The sequence below is a fragment of the Theropithecus gelada genome, chromosome 3 (assembly GCF_003255815.1).
Source record: "Theropithecus gelada isolate Dixy chromosome 3, Tgel_1.0, whole genome shotgun sequence".
Taxonomy (NCBI): domain Eukaryota; kingdom Metazoa; phylum Chordata; class Mammalia; order Primates; family Cercopithecidae; genus Theropithecus; species Theropithecus gelada.
In genome coordinates this window covers 62902533-62924161 of record NC_037670.1, presented here as the reverse complement: position 1 = coordinate 62924161, position 21629 = coordinate 62902533, and the positions used below count along the sequence as shown (strand labels likewise).

The 21629-nt window shown below is 42.3% G+C and overlaps 1 protein-coding gene across 1 annotated transcript in view; it reads left to right on the top strand.

Moving 5' to 3' along the window:
- Nucleotides 1–16330, top strand: part of SPATA48 (spermatogenesis associated 48) — a 64119-nt gene extending 47789 nt beyond the window's left edge. The window contains exons 8-9 of the mRNA XM_025380747.1: nt 8077–8184; nt 15562–16330. Of these exons, the coding sequence (XP_025236532.1) occupies nt 8077–8184; nt 15562–15685 (232 nt within the window). The 3' untranslated portion in view covers nt 15686–16330. The remainder of the gene's footprint in view (nt 1–8076; nt 8185–15561) is intronic.
- Nucleotides 16331–21629: the final 5299 nt, after the last annotated feature.

Sequence of the window (21629 nt, the reverse complement as noted above, 5' to 3'; positions counted from 1 at the left end):
CTGGTCTCAAACTCCTGACCTCAAGTGATCCACCTGCCTTGGCCTCCCAAAGTGCTGGCATAAAGGTGTCAGCCACCACACCCAGCCCAAAAGCCATATTTCAGGCAAGGGTCAAGGCCATTTACTCTCTAGTTCAAGTGGTTTCAGCATTGGAATCACCAATTTTCCTACAGGGCAAAAGTTTTAAAAATTTCCTTCATCATTTAATTTTGTTTTATGGTTACTAAGTCATCTGACATGCTCTGTGTTTTTTATATTGGTAGTGATTGTGCTAATAGCTTAAAAATAGTAGTTTTAATTTTTATTGTAGAACTGAATCTGATCATTAAAGAAAAAGTACAGAAATATTAATAACAATAAAATATAACCAAACTCTTACACAAAATATAACTATTATTAACATGTTGGCATATTTCCATCTGTCATACACACTTTTAGTCTTGCTTATGTGTATTTATATAGCTATGATCACATTACACAGAACATTTTTACCACCATAACATTACCACATAATTATGGGTACATGTTTTTATGAGCTTATCATAGCTTCTATTTGTGTAGATGTACTGTAACTGCCTCATTCACTTAGGTTACATATGTAAATTGTTTCCATTTTTGATATGGTAAATCATGCCCCCAAATATTCTTTATATGACTCTTTCTTGATTTGAAGTTATTTACTTAAGTGACACTCCTCCAAAAGGATTCTGGGGTCAGAATATGTAAACATTCTTAAAACGTTCTTAAACTTATGGCTATCATTTTCTTGAAGTGTTATGTGAATTTACAGAGGTTTGATGAGCCCGTGATTATGCTCAGTATTTATGCTCACCTTTAATGTTAACACTGAAGCTCCACAAATAACTTTTTTCCAAAAATGTTCATTATGAAAATAATTCAGATATTTTTGAAGGTAGAAAGTAAAATACCTTTCATTTTCAATTCCAATATTAAAAGTTTGATTTCTTTTTAGACTCTTCCCCTCATGCATTTATGAATGTGTGCAACATATATGTACAAGTGTATCGCGTGTGCATGCATAGGTGGAGTGTATGTGTGTATGTAAGATTGAAATATGCACTAAATATTTTTCCATATTAAAATCTTTTTAATGGCTAGATGTATCCCACCAAGTCTATAACAAGTTTATGTAGCCCAAGCCCTGACTACTTTTCTTGTTGTAAAGAATATAGCAAAAGCAGCCTCTACATATATGTTGTACACTTATCCATGCATTCTTTTAGAACAAGCCACTAAAAATGAAATTGTTGCCTGAGTTTTCTTGTTAAAATTATTTTCGAATTTGGTAGGCATGCGCAGTTATTAAATGACATTTAGAGTTCAGGAACTCGAAATATTAATGCAGTTTCTACGGTTTCTACTGCAGTTCCTAACTTATAACTTGAGACTAATTTAGGAAATAGAAAGAATCCAAAACAGTCATTGGGTTCAACAAAAATTATTGAAGTTCAGTATAGCTAAACAATTTTCTTTGTTTCTTCAACAAACATGTACTGTTGACTGGATCTGGGTAGTGTTCAGGAAATTTTTTTTAACTGATACAAATTCATCCCCACTTATAATCTGTGTCAAGCAGAAAGTTAAGGTAAGACTGAGATAAGAATCCTGTTTAATCACGGCAGGCGCAGTGGTTCACACCTGTAATCCCAGCACTTTGGGAAGCCAAGGCGGGTGGATCACCTGAGGTCAGGAGTTGGAGATCAGCCTGGCCAACATGGTGAAACCCCATCTCTACTAAAAAACACAAAAATTTGCGAGGCTTGGTGCTGAGCATCTGTAATCTCAGCTGCTAGGGAGGCTGAGGCAGGAGAATCGCTTGAGCCTGGGAGACGAAGGTTGCAGTGAGCTAAGAGCGCGCCACTGCACTCCAGCCTGGGTGACAGAGACCCTGTCTCAAAAAAAGAGAAAAAAGAATCCTGTTTTTAAAATCTGACGTTTTTATCCTCTTCAATATAAGATCCATATTCTTTGCAAGGGCTCAGTGAACAAGTCTGAAGAGAAGCTCAGTCCATTTTAGTAACCATTTTACAGTGCCATATACCTTCAGTGCTTTGCAGTCATGAGTCATCAGTACAAGGAACATGATAACTGAATGATCTGTAATGGCAGATCTGTGTCCTTTCCCAAGGATATGGAAAGAGGTGTTGGGGTGCTTTTTCTTTGGTAATGGACTCTATTGTAGACATATATATGTGTGTGTGTGTATGTGTGTGTGTGTATGTGTGTGTATATATATCTTACATATATGGAAGAGAGCTCTGGGATCTAACATATATGCATCTCTCCCTTGTGTTTCCAAAGAATAAACAGGCTCAGCACAGGTGAGGTGCAGGCCCAGCTAACAGAGCAGCACAGCCCATGCCTTCTGACCCCAAACCCAGCACTTGCAGTTACCATTTGCTTGTTTTTCCAAACTAGGCAGCTGCCTCTGAGGTACCATCCTCCACTAAGTTATAATCTTTTATCTCAGGACGTTACAAGGTTTCACATTTACTGTGCTTTTTGACCTCAATGATATCTGAGGAAGCATTTGCAAATAAAGAGGAATTGTCCAACATGGACCCCCAGGCAGCCCCTGACAAATGTCTCCCATCCAAAAGGGGGCTTCCCTGTCAGCCACTGGACTGTGTTGCAGCTTAACAAAAAAACCTTACCACAACCCAGGTTAAAGAATAACTCTATGAATAGTAGTTCCTTAGATCAGCCCAACACTTCTGCCTTTTCAGACTACTTTCACACACTCCCTCATTTGTTTTTCAAATAATGTGATGAGGCCAGAGGTGAAGGTGCAAGTTCTATCCCCATTTTGCAGATGAGGAGTCTGAGGCCAGAGGAAATGACATAAAGAGGCAAGGTCACTCATTTCATGAGTGGTAAAAAGTCCAGAGAACTGACCTCTTAATCCCCAGGGCAAGCTCTTGCCTTAACTCACATTAAACGTGGCTTCTGCCTTTGGCAAATAACGGGTTCTTGGAGCTCCAGCCTCAGCTATAATATAAAAGCTTTGAGTTATACTGTTTCTACATTCCCTTCTAAATGGAAGAATTGAAGATCCCAAGAAAACAGGAGGAAAGACTATACCCACTAGATGAAGAGAATAATCAATAAACCTGTAATTCCTAAAATATATCTTGTGGCCACGACATCTTATGATATTCAGAAAAATGCAATCCAGTGACCAAAAGTCATTGCAAAATGATTCCAGTTTTACTTGCATTTGTCATTGAACAATAAAATCAGACAAAAGCCCAACTCACAATGGACTCCTGTCTTTTCCTCTCCAGCTGCATCCCCTTTACAGTTCTCCGTAGTCCTTCCCTTCTCCCAGCCCTCTAGGCTGACCCTTCCTAACGTCCAAGCCTGGACTTTACTACTCTTCCTCCCTCTCCCACTTTGTGCTCCCCTTGCCCACCCTAACTCCCATCCATCTCCTGCTGCTCCTCTCACATGGGTCTGCACCTGCTGCACACTGGACACTGTGCCAGGCCTTTACTTGTATCACATTGTCCCCAGCACCCTCCAAGGGAGTGCAGCTACCCTGACTGATGGCCAATTATAGGTGAGATGCCTGAGAAAACTTCAGTTGAGGTCTAAGTTCACACAGCTGGTCAGGGCAGCCCTGGAAATTAAATGTGTCTGTCTCACACTCCCCTCCCTTATGTCGTATCCACGGTCTTTGTCCACTTGGGATCTTTAAACATTTAAATGTGAATTTTTTAAATTAAAAGTATTAGTGTGAAAGCTGTTGGGAGCTAAATCAGCTTGATATCTGCCTAGAACTGTACCTGATATAGAATGGCTCTAAATAAAAGACTGTCACATTGATCTGAACCTGCACTTACACCCCACCCCGTATAAATGCAGCCCACCGTGAGCTAACAAGGCTTTCCTGGCTGAGCTGGGAGTAATGCCAATGGCCCTTCCCATTCAGTTCAATCACACTGAGGTCCAGTTCTGCCACTTGCGAGCTTGGTTGGTGCTGGCCATGTTACTTAGACTTTCTCTTCCACAGTTTCTCCATCTATAAAATGGGCATGATCATAGGACCTATGGCACAAGATTATTGTATAGTCAACTTACAGCAAGCATTTAAAAGGGTACCTGGAACATAGAACATACTCAATGACTATTAGTCATGTTTACAGTGTAGAGTGAGAATTTGTATGCATGCCTAAATTTTATGCACATATACACTACTATATTCTACATATAACATGGTTTTCTCCACATTTTTCCTGTCTCATATTTAACTTACATACCATCTGTACTCCCTTCTTCTGAGTTACTAAACTTCTTGATTTTCTTAAATTACTTAATTTCTATTTTATCATGCTTTGTTGAGAACCAATTCGTTGTAGACTTGGGCAATAATATGTATCATAGTGAACATTGATACATTTGATACAATTTGATACAATCCAAATGTATCAATTAGTGAACAAAATCCTGGTTTATTTGGAACTAGCGAGTACAAAATAAGGTGTTTAAAGGACTGGAAGCTGTGGAGCAAAGGTAAAAATGAAGACTTCTTATTTTTAAGTGGGTCTCTGCTTCTTTCTGCTTTCCTGAAATGGGGAGTGGAATTCTTTGAACATGCGACTAATCTGGAAATCCATTTCCCAGCTTGTATGTTTCAGTATCTTTAACAGCTTTGTTCCCTCCAACTGAAAAATAACATCTCCTATCAGCAGCAGTCTAAAGTGTCCCCCAGAGAGTATTCTCCTCTTAGTATAAGGTCACCGTATTGCACCTAAGATGGCAAAATTCCCCTTGCTATGGCCATATGGGCCAGGGTTAAATGGAATAGATTTAGAAGTAGTGTGGGTGAGGACTTTCGTTTTCAAGTATTTGGCAGTTTATTATGCAAGTGAATTCATTCTCAAGCCTGAGCAGCTAATCAGTCTACCTTTCATGATATGTTATTATGAAATATGATGTAATCTAACAGCATTAAGACAATGTAACATATGATACCATTTAGCATCAATAACCTGCATGCCACAGAGGCACAGAGGCTGTGCAATGTTTTTTATCAAGCCCTTCATGTGATTGACAGATGGCCTGCGTCCATCCCTCTGACTTCTTAACTGCTCTGATGGGAGGATATGACTTTAGAGGCATTTTAATTCTGCAGGTGTTTTCAAAGGCAGTGGAAAAAACCTTTCACACAGATGGAGGGGATTTCCTTTGTAACATGCATGGAAGCTTTAATGAATGGTTGACAGAGAGACGCATGCATGAATAACTTTGCCTCATTCTGGGTTACCTCTCTAACTTACATCTGCACTTTTCCAACAAAATTCCAAGAAATCCTGCAGGGTACTGCCTAGAATTCGGCAGCTTCAGTTCACTCACCTAGGTCCCTCCAGCAAGCTTGACAGTGTGACTTTAAAACAGACGTTCCTGAATTTAGCAGCACAGGAGAATCATCTGGAGAGCTGTCAAAAGTCCCAGTGCTCAGGCCACACCACTTACTAGTTACATTAAAATGTGGGACTGGGCCAGGCACGGTGGCTCATACCTGTAATCCTAGCACTTTGGGAGGCCGAGGCGGGTGGATCACGAGGTTAGGAGTTTGAGATCAGCCTGACCAACATGGTGAAACCCCATCTCTACTAAAAATACAAAAATTAGCTGGGCATGGTGACACATGCCTATAACAGCAGCTAGTCAGGGGGCTGAGGCAGGAGAATCACTTGAATCTAGGAGGCGGAAGTTGCAGTGAGCCGAGATTGTGCTGCTGTCCTCTAGCCCGGGCAACAGAGCAAGATTCCGTCTCAAAAAAAAAAAAAAAATTGTGGGGGTGGGAGCCAGGCATTGGTACCTTTAAAGATGCCCCTGAGATATCAGTGTGCAGCACTATTGGAAACCTCTGTCTCAGCATCTTTTCAGCTGTCTGTACTGGATAAACTTTGCAATCTCCATGTGCATGGCCCTTATTTTGTAAATGTTTTATTTCTTTAAATTACTGTATTTCAATTGAAATTAGTTTAGCATCTATTAAGTGCTAACAATTTGCTAGCTGCTTTCACATTCATTTAATTCCTCTAATCCCCAGAGTGCCCCTAAGAAGTTAGTGTTGTTGTCTTCATGCTGCAGTTGACTGAGCTGAAGCTCAGAGAGCTTTCTTCACTGGAGTAAAACTTCACAGTTGGTTAAGGGGCAGAGTCAGACTTGCCACAGAAGCCTGCTTCTCAATGCAGTGAGCTTCCCCCAGTCTTTAGCTGCCTTACTTTCCTAGTCTCACAAAATCGGTTATTTTGTACTGTTTATTCTGCTGTTGCCATAGGTGTAATTTCCCTTCACTTTGTTAGTCTCTGGGTGTCCTTGATTATATCACCTGCAAGCCAGTAAGTCATCACCAACAGAGTCATAAATTACATAACTGGAAGAGAATTAGGAGATATATTAGTGCAATTCCCTGCCTGATACGTATTTTCCCCCTAACATGTTGATATTTGCACATAATCAATTGCACCAAGAAATTGCAATGTGAATCCTTCTCATTGTTTCCACTTCTCCCTCACCCAAGCCCTTCTGGTTGGTATCACCACCTGGGGTCAGGCTGAGGCTAGCAGGCTCCAAAAGACTATGTCTAGTCCAGATCCCAGAGATGATATGGGGAACCGGGGTCTGAATCTTCCTCCCAACCCTTAAGCACACACCCCTTTCACTAACCTCTCTTCTGCCTGCCTTGTCACCTGATACTTTCAGGAGCAACTCCTATAAGTTCCAAATTTTGAAAATTACTCCTAAGATAAGTGGTTCCTGGAGAAGGCTTTGTTTGGCTTACTGGTCGTGTGGGAAGGTCATGGATATAACCAAGGCAGCCATTGAAGAACCATTCCTCCACCACCCACAGAGGTTTGCTTGTTGCTACTGTGTCGCATTTTGTCTGGGCGCCAATTTGAATAGGGAACCATGCCACAGGGATGTCCTGCTCTCAGAGAAAGGCCCAAGGATGGCAAGTGAAAGCCACTGAGATGAGTGAAATGTGCAAGCTGCCCACTGGCCCTTTCCTCACTGGGGGCAAGTTCATGATGGTGGCCTTTCTCGTTCCTTCCTGAAGCCAGCACAGTGAGCTGAGGCCAAGGCCTTGATACGACTCTGCAAAGATGGTAGGCTGTTACACAGAGCCTCATGATCTGCAAATGGTGTGTTCTTGGACTTTGAAATACAATTTAAATCTTATTTTCCTCAACTCCTTGCAGCACACAGGACGGAGCTTCACGCTGGGCCTGTCCCATAAGCCTTACCCACCTCCTAGGAAATAATCTGTGTAAACCACCTTGTGTGCTATCATGGCAAGAATATTCGTTATTCTTCACATTCCTTCCTCTGAACTACCTACTTAAACCTTTCTCTTGAATACTCGTTTGCCCTTTCTGGAGAGAGAGAGCTTTTACACACACTGAAGATGGCTTCTTCACGCTTGTGTTTTCCTTTTATCTCCCACTGTCCCTGGTGGAGAAAAGAAGAGGGAAGCAGAAGAGTCAGTGGAGTTCGACTAAACAGACTGTTGTAGAATTAATGCTGGGGTACATTTGTTTCCAATGGGTAATTTTAGGAAATCATCTGAAATTTGTAGTACAGTACGTTAATGGTGATAAGAAAGATATTTGATAAAAGTAACAATGTTGTAAATGTAAGTGTGCATATTCATTAATATTAGAGTCTGCATTACAGAAATATATATGGGATATAGGTCTGCTGCTCTGTGAAGACCTGATATCTTCCTTCATTATGAAACAGAGTCAGCAGTGAGTCATGTTTATCAAAGACATGGAAATTTAAAATATTAGGAAAATGTGAACTTGAAATAAATTGTATTGACTCCAGCGTAGGGCTGTTATCTAAGTACCTGTGCCTGAGCATGCCCCAGGCCTGCACTGTTTCCTTTTTGGACAGCCCAAGTTCCACACCTTATACAGGAAAAAAAAAATTAGACTGCATCTTTCTTTATATTTTTCATATTTGGGTGCTAGTTACCATGACAATTTCACAAATCATCATTTTAATTTCCTCTCTTCCTCCTCTCTTAACTCTTCACTTTAGTGCTGCAAATATTCCAGGATATACCGGCAAGGTTCATTTCACAGCCACCCACCCAGTAAATTCTAATATTCCATCAACAACCCCATCACCAGATTCAGAACTGCACCGGTAAGTATGAAGCCTCTTACTCAATTTGCTCAGATACATTAGGAGGGGAAATCCTAATTATGTTTATTCCATTAAAGAACAATTAAATAGTAAAAGCAAATTTACATTGTTTTTAAAAATGTGGCATCAAGTCTGAAACAGAAAAAAGATAATTTTCCATTTTCCTACTGAGGGGAACTTTATTAAGCCTTGTATGTGTTTCCTTTTTGAATCTTACCCAAAATTACACTGAAAACCAGGTGTAGATTAATGTTATTATGAATGTAGCCAAAAGGGGCATATGAAGGTATTTCAGGCACTTTAGAGGAATGGCATCTTTGCTTCTTAGACTCACAGCTGTGCACACACATTACCTTTCTGCATGACCGTCAGAAGACACATGGAACATACATCAGATAGTTACTTCTTGTAACAGTCACCTTATTTTTTAGAAAAGACAAAATTCTGTTGAAAGTCACATATATTTTTAAACCTGCATTTTGCAGACTGAAAGCAGGAGAGGTGGCCAGGCATGGTGGCTCACCACGCCTGTAATCCCAGCACTTTGGGAGGCTGAGGTGAGCAGATCACTTGAGTTCAGGAGTTCAAGACCAGCCTGACTAACATTGTGAAATCTTGTCTCTACTAAAAATACAAAAATTAGCCAGGTGTGGTGGTGGGCACCTGTAATTCCAGTTATTTCGGAGGCTGAGGCAGGAGAATCACTTGAACCCAGGAGGTGGCAGTTGCTGTCAGCCAAGAGTGCCACTGCACTTGCACTTCAGCCTGGGCAACAGAGTGAGACTCCATCTCAAAAAAAAAAAAAAAAAAAAAGAAATCCCAGAAAACAGGAGACGTTAGATGCAAGGTTACTGAAGATTCCTTTATTTGAAGCTACTAGTGAGAAGGAGCACATCGTTACTCATTTATTATAACTCAAATTTGAAAGCACCTGATGGAATTCCTGGCATTGCAAATGGTTTGGAAAATGCAAACACAGTCTGAATGATGTCTAGTGGCTGGCCCAGTGCAGACGAATATGCTAGCACAGTCGGAAGGCAGACTAGAGGGATAGCAGTTCTCCTCCAAAAGGAGAGCTTGTTCTCCTAGGTCACATTCTTTTGGTAGAGGAGTCATTTGTTTATCACACATTTTATTTATTTATTTATTTATTTATTTGAGACCGAGTACTCTGTAGCTCAGGCTGGAGTGCAGTGGTGCTATCTCAGTTCACTACAACCTCTGTCTCCTGGGTTCAAGAGATTCTCATGTCTCAGTCTCCCGAGTAGCTGGAATTACAGGCATGCACTACCACGCCCAGCTAATTGTTGTATTTTTGGTAGAGACAGGGTTTTCCCATGTTGGCCAGGCTGGTTTCGAACTCCTGACCTCAAGTGATGCGCCCACCTCAGCCTCCCAAAGTGCTGGGATTACAGGCATGAGCCACTGTGCCTGGCCTTATCAAATATTTATTGAGCATCAATTCTGGGCCAGGTACTGTTCAAGACACTGAAGATACAGGGATGAACAGACAAGGTCCCGGCTTTCAGGAGCTTATTTTCTGGTACAAAAGATAGACAGTAAAGAAGCACACGAGTAACTGAAGAAATGTGAAGAAATGAAATAATAACCTTAGCTAGTGAAATGAAGAAGAAAGACTGATGTAGGAGAGAGTTCCTCAGAAGGGGCTTATTGAGCTTGCTGGTCAGGGAGAGCTTTCTGAGGAGGTGACTGTCAGGCCATGGGTACCAAGCCCGAGCTCCTGCTCTGATCAGCTGCTTAAACTTTCAGAAAGGCAATGGTTGTGTATGGGAGCAGCTGCCATGCATGGGCCTCTTGGGCTGTGGCTCTTGGTCCTCCCAGCTGCTCATCCTCTCATTCATTCACCCATTTGCTGGTGGATTCACATGACCTTTTATTGAGTCAATGCATGTTTACTGTGCTCCAATAAATCACAAGAACTGCTTGCAAGGAGCTCACCATCTCGCAATGAGAAATAAACAATTGCAGCAGAGGATGACGAAAAATGTCTTAACACTAATAATCACTTCTGTTAGCTGAGTGCTTTGTGGGTACCAACTCATGTCACGGTCCCAGGAATCCTGTGAGGAAGGGAATGTTACTATCCCCATTTTACAGATAAGGAAACTGAGGCACACACAAGCTGCCTGCAGCTCTGGGAGGGGGCACTAAAGAAGACTTCACAGAAGAGTGGCTCATGCAGTGACTTGAAGGAGTGGGGCTTGGTCCCAGGTAATTGAGGGCAGCAAGCATTCCTCATGGCACAGTAAAGGCACCATAGGGGGCAGCTCTCAGGCCCCGACTAGCCCATTGTAGGCCACCGTGTATAGACAATTCTACGCATCCCACAAGCCCTGTGTGTGTGGCCTTTTCTAAGGTGCCTGCCAACAGGAGGCTTTATCAATGCCTCTCACTTTCTGGATTGGTAATTGTCTAGCATCTCTCCAGGCCATCTGATGAGAAACATTTTAAAAGGAGGTCAATGGCTTTCTAGGCTAATAACTTGCATTTGGTTTTTTCTCAAGACACATTTTTCCCAGTCTCAATATTTGCCTGTATTTTAAAAAGATAAATTCTGTCGTGTGTATCATCCTAACAACATGATATTACGATGAGATATGGGTATATAGTAAAATGGTTACTATAGTGAACATATCTGTCATCTTCATAGTTACCCATTTTCCCCTTCCCCTTGTGGTCAGAGCAGCTATAATCTACTCAGTTAGCAAAAATCCTGAATACGATACACTATGACTCTCTATAGTCCTTATGATGGATCTTATGTCTCATGCTTGTTCCTCCTGCGTGTCTGCTACTTGGCATCCTTTGACCTACATCTCCTTTTGCCTCACCCTCCACCGAATCCCTCATAACCACTGTTCTATTCACTATCTCTGTATATTTCACTTTTTTATTTCTTTTTTAGATTTCACAAATAAGTGAGACTATGCAACATGTTTCCTTCTGTGTCTATTAGCAAAATGACTTCTAGGTCCATCCGTGTAGTGCAAATGGCAGGATCTCCTCCTTCTTAAGGCTGAATAATATTCCACTTTCTTTATCCATTCATCTGTCAACAGACACCTAGGTTGTGTCCATATCTTGGACATTGTGAATATGATGCAATGAACACAGGAGTGCAGATATCTTTATGAGGTGGTAATTTCACTTCCTTTGAGTATATCTCCAGAGAAGGAATATGTTATTTTTATGTTTAATTTCTTTGGGAAACCCCATACTGTTTCCATAATGGCTGCACCAACCTACATTCCCATCAACAGTCTATCATTTCTCTACACTCCCATCAACACTTATTATCTCTTGTCTTTTTGATGGCAGCCATTCTAATCGGTGTGAGGTGATATCTCACTGTGGTTTGTATTTCCCTGAGGAGCAATGTTAAGCACTCTTTCATATACCGGCTCACCATTTTTGTTATCTTTGGAGACATGTCTGTTCAGGTCCTTTGCCCATTTTTTAAATTGGGTTTTAAATTGTTTTAAATTGTTATATGTATTGAGTTGTATGAGTTCTTTATAAATTTTGGATATTAACCCCTTATCAAATATATGGTTCCCAAATATTTTCTCCCAGTATGTAGGCTGCTTTTTCATCTTGCTGATTGTTTCCCTTGCTGCACAGAAGTGTGTTAATCTGACATAGTCATATTTACTTATTTTTGTTTTTGCAGCCCAAGCTTTGGGTGTGATACACAAGAAATCATTGCCAAGGCCAATGTCAAGACGTATTTTGAAATGTTACAAATCCATTTCCAAAGGCAAAGCTGGTAGACATTTAGACAAGCAATATATATTTACTTCATGTGAGGGACATAAAACAATGTCAAAATTAAATACATCCTTATATTGATCATTTAGACTCACTGTCCAAAGAGAGCTAGGATGAAACCTTGTGGCTGGTTCATGATTTAGGAGGGATCCGATCCAGAGATTCTTTGTCAGTGCAGATATAAACACTGCTAATCCCTTTTCTTTTTTTCTTAACAATCCATCTTCTCACCCCCAAATCTCAGACCCCACCCAGATCTCTTATTGTTCTAACACATCTACACAACGCATAATCAAGCCATCCAATGTGTGATAAAAGGTTCCTATTATCTTTCAGATAAATCTCTATTTCTAAATGAAAAACTGTCCCTTACTGTTACTCCCAGAGAATATAACTTGTATCTTTCAGCCAGACTTTCACATTCAGATTCAGGCCCATAGCTGACTCTTGGGGGTCCTCGCAATCCCCCTCAATACACACATACTGCACATATGGCTGCCATCCATGGCCCTCAATATACACACATACTGCACATACAGCTGTCATCCATGGCCCGAATGGGAACCCAGCGCCCTCTGAGGCAGCGTCTCTGGGATTCTCATTCTTAGGGTGCAGATAACACGCTAGAGAAAGTGACACTAACCAAAGTGTCACCCACAACTAAGTGATGGCTTGTGCTGGGCCCAGGTGTCAAGGCCTGCACCTCTGCCTTCTGCCCTAACAGCAGCTCCTGGCAAGTGGTGGCTTTTTCTGGCATGAAAAAGCACAGTGCAGAGGGGCAGGAGGGAATTAAAACGTGTAAAAACTCACCGTGCTTTCATAAGGACAGTGCCCTCTAGCAGGAAGGCCTGGCCCTTGTGGTCAGAAAATTGGGCCTTCCAGGCTCTTCACATCAAAAAGTATCACTCTGATTTTATTTAACACAATAATTTATTTTTCTAAAACTTTCCAGTGAAAGTATGAGCCTTGATCTCTCTCTGATGAGTGTCATGAGAACGTAGTGAGCTAACTTCCTTCTGACTGTTTCTGCTTGATCTGATGCATTTTTTCCTGTTATTTCTAAGAAGTCGTCTTCACACGGGCATCCCCTGGGAACTCCTGAATATTAGCTGCTACTGTACTCTCCCTGCTCCTCTGCAATGGGTTCCTTGCTTATTCAGAACTAATGCCATTCCTGTGGTGGCTGTCTTCAAACCTCTCTGTGCCACAGGAGCTTCCAGTCCCTTCCCCACACCCCTCTCAGCTGGCCTTGCCTCCTGCTTGCTGGGGCACCCAACGTGACCCTTTCATTTTCCCTGCTAGTGTCCCCTCTTCCTCTCCACATGCCAGGCTCTATTTCCATCACTGCTGTCTCCCTTTTCCCCCAGGAAGACATGCTCTTACTTTTCTAAAATATTGATCATTATTTCTGAGCTCTGAGTCCTGTGTTCCCATCAGTCCTGCTTCCTCCCTTCTGCCCCGCTGTGCTGGCCTCTCCCAGCTGGCCAGTTGTTTATGAAGAACCCCAGCAAAGTCTCCTGTGGCTTCCCTGTGAGCTGCCACCCTGTTCTCCCCTCTTGTTCCTTTCACCTCTAAACTTCTTGAAAAAGCAAACAGCTAATCTCCCAGGCCTCCTGCCTTCACTTCCTTCCTGCCCACTCTCTCCTGAACCTGAACCTCCTGGCTCTGGATTCTGACACCAGCAGTCAAGTGACATGCTCCTGCCTGCCAGGCTGTACACTGGAAGGGGGACAAGAGAGAGGCCATTGAATCTTCTTGATGCAGAGACAAGGAACAGTGCATTTGGCTGGATCTCTGTAATCAAGAAAGTTGTACTGGTGGTTTGGAGGTTTTAAGTTGTTTGGGCCTCAAATGTTGATACAAAGGGGTCCATGGTCATATACTCCCACACCATATTTGGAGCAAAGTACATAGGGCCCCCACAGTGCCTCAGGATGAATATTGGGATGGAATGTAAACTGAGAGGAAGGGACAGCTGAAAGAGATTTGAAGTGAGGAGATGGGGTGTATTGGAGGTGGAGAAGAAGCGATGTGACCAATCTCCAAAGTCATGAGCAAGGAGAACACAGGCACAAATGATTTTTCTAGCTCCCTTTTTCCAGGACAGTCCAGTGTTTCTTGCCCACACCCTCCCACAAGAATGTAACCTTCACAGAGACTTGCCTTCCCACCTCTGCAGCCATTTCTCACAACATATAATATATATATATATGTGTGTGTATGTGTGTGTATTTATATATATAAAGCAAAATAAAATATTAGTTCAAGGTGATCATAGCATAAAACAAAGCCATTTTTGACAGAGTCGCTATATAGAGGGTTAATTTTAATTATTTTTAATTTTTTAATCTCCCATGCCAGCATTGTAACTCACTGCTAATACAAGCACTGCATTGCGTGTGTGATTCAAATAGCAGCAAATTCACAGCAAAATTACTTCAGGCCATGGGCTTGTGGGGTTGTTCATAATAGCTGGCCCAACTCCTGTGATACTGGGACAGCCACCTCCAGGCAGAATAGGGAGTTTGGGAATGCCAGTAACCCAAGGGGATAAAACATCACTTGCAAAGCATTCCACATTTTCAAAGCTTTTTTAAACAAAATTATTTTAGTTATCACACCAAACTTGATAGGGCAAATTTGTTCCTACTGGGTATACAAGCAAAGTAAAATGAAGCCCAGTCATGAGCCTCCTCTGGGAACAGGCAGCTTAAATGCTCTGGCAGAGCCAGTAAAGTCCTGTACACCAGGCCTTGCTCACCCTTCAACAGCAGCCTCTGCGGGAGGCCCAGGCCCCTCCCACCCATGTCTTTTCCTGGTCTCTGGGTGACCCAGCCATGTCTTCTCCTGGCCTCTGGGTGAGGCCTGAGTCCCTGCCACCCATGTCTTCTCCCAGCCTCTGTGTGTGGCCCAGGTCCCCCAACCCATGTCTTCTCCAGATATCTGGGTGACCCACCCATGCCTTCTCTTGGCCTGTGGGTGAGGCCCGGGCCCCTCCCACCCATGTCTTCTCCTGGCCTCTGAGTGACCCAGCCATGTCTTCTCTTGGGGCCTCTGGGTGAGGCCCTGGCCCACTCCACCCATGCTTCCTCTTGGCCACTGGGTGAGGCCCGGGTTCCCCACTCCCATGTCACCCATGTCTTCTCCAGGCCTCTGAGTGACGCAAGTATGTTCCCTCTTACCCTCTGAGCGAGGTCTGCCCGCCCCATGTCTTGTCCTGGCTTCCCTGTGCCTTGTCTGTCCACCTCTCACTCCTCTTCGGAGGACACTCCTTTTAATTCCCACGGCCGCCCAGCCCGGAGAGCTCTCGCCTGCGTGCCCTGGGCCCTCCCCAGACACGATGCGGTCGGGTTCCTTGGGTGGCTTTCTGCAGATCACCCCCATTCCTAGCACCCACCATAACTGCGCAGCGCAGAGGTGCAGTCCCTGAAGCCGAGAGCTCCCCAGCAGGAGTCATCCTCGCTCCCTGCCTGCAGTGCGCGCTCTCTTCCCCTTCCCGCACATGGGTATCATTTGTTGGGTGAGGTTGTATGTTTTTATATGTCTTTTATGTCTCATTTTCCTCCTTTTCTCCCCATGCTGCCTCAGCGTCTTACAGAAAGAAATGGCAGTTGACCTCTTCCGTCACCAGGCTCCCCTGTCTCGACTGGTCACAACTGTAAAACCCTACAACCCCTTCAACAAGAAGGACAAAGAAACCATAGACTACTAGAGGAGGCTGCCCGGCGCGGGCTGTCCAGGCTTCTGCCTGGGGAAGGCCTGTGCGGAGGTGGGAAATAAAGGCGGCTTCTCCCGGCTGCGCAGTGTGGTGGGGTCCGTGCTATTCTCCGCTGGCCTGCGCATCCCTGCCCAGCCCCGCCTCTCTCCTCCGGTAGGCAGCGCTCAGCTGGACCCGGGGCGCCGGCCAGCCGCGGCTCAGTCTCCGAAGCCGCGGGCAGCAGGGGAACAGGCACTGTATTGCAGAAGATTCCTCTTTAGGGTTGGATTATTGGGTCTAACTAGAGGTTTCACATCGGACCACTTCAGTGCAGGGATTCTACAGCAGAAAGCAGACCATAGATTTTAGAATCTCAAAGTCAAAAATCCATGTGCTGTCAGTGGGAACGCTGAGCTGAGAAAGTGCGTTCTTCTTTTCTCGCAGGGGACATCACACAAGGGGACAACATCTACCCTCTCTTGGCCTGGTCCAGTGTTTCCTTCAGAGAGAAGCGTTCCCCAGGCCCCATGAGGGTCCTGAGGTCTAAGTCAGGACCACTTTGGGTTAGAGTGTGGCCTGACCCGGCCTTGACCAAAGAGAGCACCAGCTCGCAGAATCTCTCAGGGGTGCATGTGGGCTGAGGGGGAGCCCTCTGGTCTTCGGAATATACACCTAAAGTATATTTACATAGTATTTGCATATACACATACACATACACAAAGCCTGTTGGAGTTTACAAAGTACTTTTGTAAACCTTAGCTCATTTGATCCTGCAACCTCGTAATAAATTCTTGTAGCAGGCATTTTACAAATATCTTGCATTTTATGAATAAAATAGACTAAGGCCAAGAAAAGTGAAATATTTAAGGTCACACAACTAGTAATTAGTAGAGTTATAATTAGAAACGAGATTTTCTAAATTTAAATATTATATCTCTCCTACCCTTCCATTTTTTCAGCAGATTGGATAACCTTCAAAGAATTATAAAAACAAAGAAACAGAAAAAAAACCCTCCCTGTGTTTCTAGACTTTTCTGAAGTGTCTCAGGGTTTCTATCTGACTTCTTCTAAGAAATTCAGATCAAGATAGTTATACCTCAGAACTCCAAGTAAATGTGTAGATGCTTTCGGGGGTAGTTTGTTCTTGATTTTCCCACAGAAAGGGAGAAGTCAGCTACCTTTGTGATGGAATCATGTATTGCCTCAACGAACAACAACACAGACTTGGATGGTGAGTATTCTACCAGGATGAAAGAGGAAGGGCAACAGCCATCCATCCTGAGGGCGGACGGCCCTGCATGCAAAAGGAATGGCACCCCCTGAACCCAATCTTGTAGTTTAATTATTTTTAGAAAGAGTAAATTGGAAAAAAAAAAAAAAAAAACAGACCCAAATAAAAATCTTCAACTCTGAAACGTTCTCAGCAAAACACAAATGGGGCAGTGTTATCCTCCTTCAGGAAGCAGATTAGCGTAGGTACCTGAGATTACATTTTGCAGTAAACATCCCTGGCAGCCCACTTTGTCAGGGGGTGCTGGTGCTCAAAATCTGAGACACGTCTTCATCACTCAGGGCCCGGACAGGGCTTCAGTAATACTGGATCTTAGCATTTTCCAGGCTAAGATAACTTTTTCATTCTCTACAGTGCAGATACCTAGACACCTGTCAGAGCACTTGAACACCCAAATGCTGCTTCTAGAAGGATGTTGGCTTTGTCTGTAGCATCCCTGGACCTCATTCAGATAAAGAGAGATGGTGACTCTTCATTTGCACTCTAACTTGTTCAGACTTCTCACTTGTGATGATAAAATGCAAATACTGCTCACCACAGACCTAGAATCCAAGGTCAGTCACAACAAGGAAGAACATAGAATTGCCAGTGTTCCTGACCCTGACCTGTGGGTGTAAGTTGTAGTATTTGGGCTTCTGTGGTCAACATTACAACTAAAAGTCACAAAAGCCATGGGAGATAGTCTCAGGGATTTGCATCAGCTCTTCAGATTCTGAATTCTGGTCTTGCATGATTTCTTTCACCAGGAGCCATCACAACTGTGCTTCCTCGGACTAACAACTTGCCTCTCACTCCCTACCCTCCAGGCACCATCTTCTCTATAAAGTCACCCTCTCAGCTTTCAGTTATCCCCAGAGATGACCCAAATACAGAGAACTGTGGCATTTTTTATAGCATTTAGGTGAAAGATGTTATAAATTATACAGTTCACCTGAGACAGAAAATGCATGCTACCAGGCAGTGGCTCACACCTGTAATCCCAGCATTTTGGGAGGCCAAAGTGGGAGGATTGCTTTAGCCCAGGAGTCCAAGATCAGACTAGGCAACATGGTGAGACCTCTTCTCTACAAAACAGTCAAAAAATGAAGTAGGAGGATCGCTTGAACTCTGGAAGTTGAGGCTGCAATGAACCGTGATGGCGGCATTGCACTCTTGCCTGGGTTACAGAGTGAGACCCCTGCCTCAAAAAAAAAGGAAAGAAGAAAGAAAAGAAAGAAAGAAAGAAAGAAAGAAAGAAAGAAAGAAAGAAAGAAAGAAAGAAAGAAAGAAAGAAAGAGAAAGAAAGAAAGAAAGAAAGGAAAAGAAAAGAAAAGAAAAGAAGAGAAAGAAAAGAAAGAAAAGAAAGGAAATGAAAGACAGAAGAAAATCCATGCTAATACTCTTATTCTAGCAGATAAGGATGTTAGAATGCAGCATATTAAAATATTACAAAAGTACAATAATATGAAAAAATATGGCACTCAACACAGAGCAGAATGGAAACTAGAATCAAACGGAGGAAAGCATTTTGAACCCCTGAGTACAGGATAGGTTTTTTTCAATAGATGGTATTGGGACAACTATTTGAAACAAAAGATCCACTAACTGAATTGTTCTTGGAATACAGACTTAAATAGATAATAAGTTACAGATTACTCGGAAATTCAGGGGAATTGGTTTATAAGGTGGAGGGTGTGAAAAAAATTTCCAAAAAGGACACTGAAGGAGATAAAAAGCTACTTTCAACATAAAAAATACAACCAAAATTTTAAGATAAAACTGCCAGGAAAATATGTCAAAGGATTCATATTCTCATTGTAAAAACAGCCTATGATTTAAAAATGATGATACTAGTAAGAACAAGTCAAAGGATATTAACAAGAAATAAGAAATATGAATGGCCAATAAAATTTTTACACTTCAGTAGTATTAGAGAAATGACCGTAGTATTTTACTTTTCACCCACAAATTGGTGCTGATGAGCAGAAATAGATGTCTGTATACTACCGGTAGGCGTTCACATGGGTAACACCTTCCTAGGGGATATTTGGCAAAACGTTTTAAGAGCTTTCACAAGTGGCATACGTTTCAACTTGGTCATTTCACTTTTTGGATTTTGTCAAAGCAAATAATCACGCAGTAAGCAAATATATTTGCATAAAGAATTAAAGGTATAGCATTTTATTTAACTGAGAGAAAATGAGAACAACTTACTGTGCTGTAGGGTAAGTACAACTGATAGCAATAACTTAAGCATACTCTTGGAATGACCCTTATGGCAGACGCACCTGATGTGTGTTCTGAGCTAAGGAATCTGGGAGTGGCCAACACAGAGATTGGTTTCTTATCTATGATAAACATCTGAGCCCCTGTCACATCCTGTGGAACATGACCGAAGAAGAGATTGAGGCGCTGAGTTTTGGGTTCATGAAGGTTGGCAGGTGGAGTTCACTAGAAGGAGGATGTTAAGTGAAAATGCTATATAAACTGCATGCTGTTTGCAAGCAGTTGCAATTTTCCTGCCCAGCCTGCTGCCACTGGGTTATGTGGTTATATGTTGTCCAGGCTACCACCACCATTTCTGTAATTAAGGCAGTCCTATTATCCAGCCTACCTCCATTGGACTCTCTCCCCTGTATGTATGCTCCTAATAAAATCCCATGCCTCATTTGCTGTCTCTGGGTGTCTTCTTCAGTCTCTTGAACCTAGTGTCTTCCTTATTGAGATGCATAGTTCAATACAATATGCCCATCAAAAGAAAATGTGATAGGCCTGGTGCAGTGGCTCACACCTGTAATCCCAGCACTTTGGGAGGCCAAGGCAGGCAGATCACCTGAGGTCAGGAGTTTGAGACCAGCCTGGCCAACATGGTGAAACCCCATCTGTGCTAAAAATATAAAAGTTAATCAGGCATGGTGGCAGACACCTGTAATCCCAGCTACTCAGGAGGCTGAGGCAGGAGAATCACTTGAACCCAGGAGGCGGAGGTTGCAGTGAGCCGAGATTGGGCCACTGCACTCCCGCTGAGGCAACAAGAGTGAAACTCCATCTCAAGAAAAAAAAAAAAAGAGAGAGAGAGAAAATGTGATAAATTGTTGTACATTAATATACTGAAACATATGCATTAAAAAGATAATACAGCTTCATACTGATTATCATGAAAAAATATATATGCAATATTGGCAAATGCAAAAGCAAGTATTACAACAGTGTGTATTTAATATTTAAATTTTAAATATATGTATACATAGAAGAATGTAGAGAAAAGGTTAATCGTTACTAGTCCTGAGATTACAGGTGATTACCCTTTTATACTGTTACTACAGTAGGCATGTATTCTTAAAAACCGGAAAACTTGAGAAGTTATAATAAAGTCAATGCCCTTTCTCTTCAAAGGTCCTTACATAAGAAACTATCCAAAGCATTCTTTTAATAATTTAGAACCAGAAAAATGATTGCCCCTCCTGAAAAAAAAAACAACTGGTTTTAGAGTATGAGAATCATGTAAGTCACCCACCTCAATCTCTTCTAAAATCTACTGGTTTATAATATATACAGGAGAGAAATTACATAAGGTAAAGTGCTTCTACTTCCCCCTGCCTGCCAGGGAGCTCAAAGCTGAAGTGAATGAATATATTAACTGATAGCTTAAACACTTGAGCCAGGGTTCCACATTTAAAACTGACATTTGAATAAGCCACTAACGGAGTCATCCTGACCCAGGTTCAAGTTTGACAACCACTGGTGACTCTGAGGGCTGTGTGCCTGCTTCCTCCTGCGTTAGCAACATTTTAATAAAATTTGTATCTTTTCTATTCCTGAAGGATCTGAGGTATCTCCTAATACTGTAAGGTCTTAAAGTGGACACAGAAAAATCTAAAACCTACATGACTTCATGTTTAACTTGTTTCCCCTGAGTGTTTCATGCACAAAATGGAGCATTGGTTTTAGGAAAAAAAATTAGACCCCTCTCCTAATGATTGTCCAAATTGCCTTTATGGTCAGAGAAGGCAATTATCCAATAGTAGAAATAACTTATCAACCCAGAATTATTTTCTAATAAGTGAAAATTTTCCAAATTTACTCAAAATTTAATCTATTTGCTCCCATTAGCACAGTGTAGACTCTGGGCTGGGTGACATGGTTTTTCAGTGTTTTTTTTTTTTTTTTTTTTTTTTTTACTTTGTGTAAAAATGCATCATATCCAAATGGTACTCAGAAACAATACTGTGATTTTATTTGACGCCATTGTATTTTTTTTTTAATTATGGTTGGTTTAAATATGATACTTACAATTACTGTTGTCAAAGCAATTCCCATTTCACCCTCTATAAATGTAGATTCCTCATGGAGTGGTGAAATTGACAGTGAAGAGTTGTTTCAGCCCTGTTCATCTTACCTGCTAATTACAGGTGCACAGGAAGAGTGCTGGTTTCCTCTGTGCCAGCCCAGACTTGGCTGGTTACCCAGACTGGGTTTCCAGGGCAAACCCCATTGGTTCTAGTCTGTAAACTGTAAATGGAAACAGATTTACTTCCTTACATGCACACTTTGGAAATAAAGCCCTAAAAAGTGTTCAGTGTAAATCTATGTTTCTAGTGCTGGTAGATTGTTTTAATTGTGTCTTCCGTGGGCAGAGCCACAAGATAAAAGATAAAGTGAGACAGCAAAGGGCCGGGTGAGGACAAG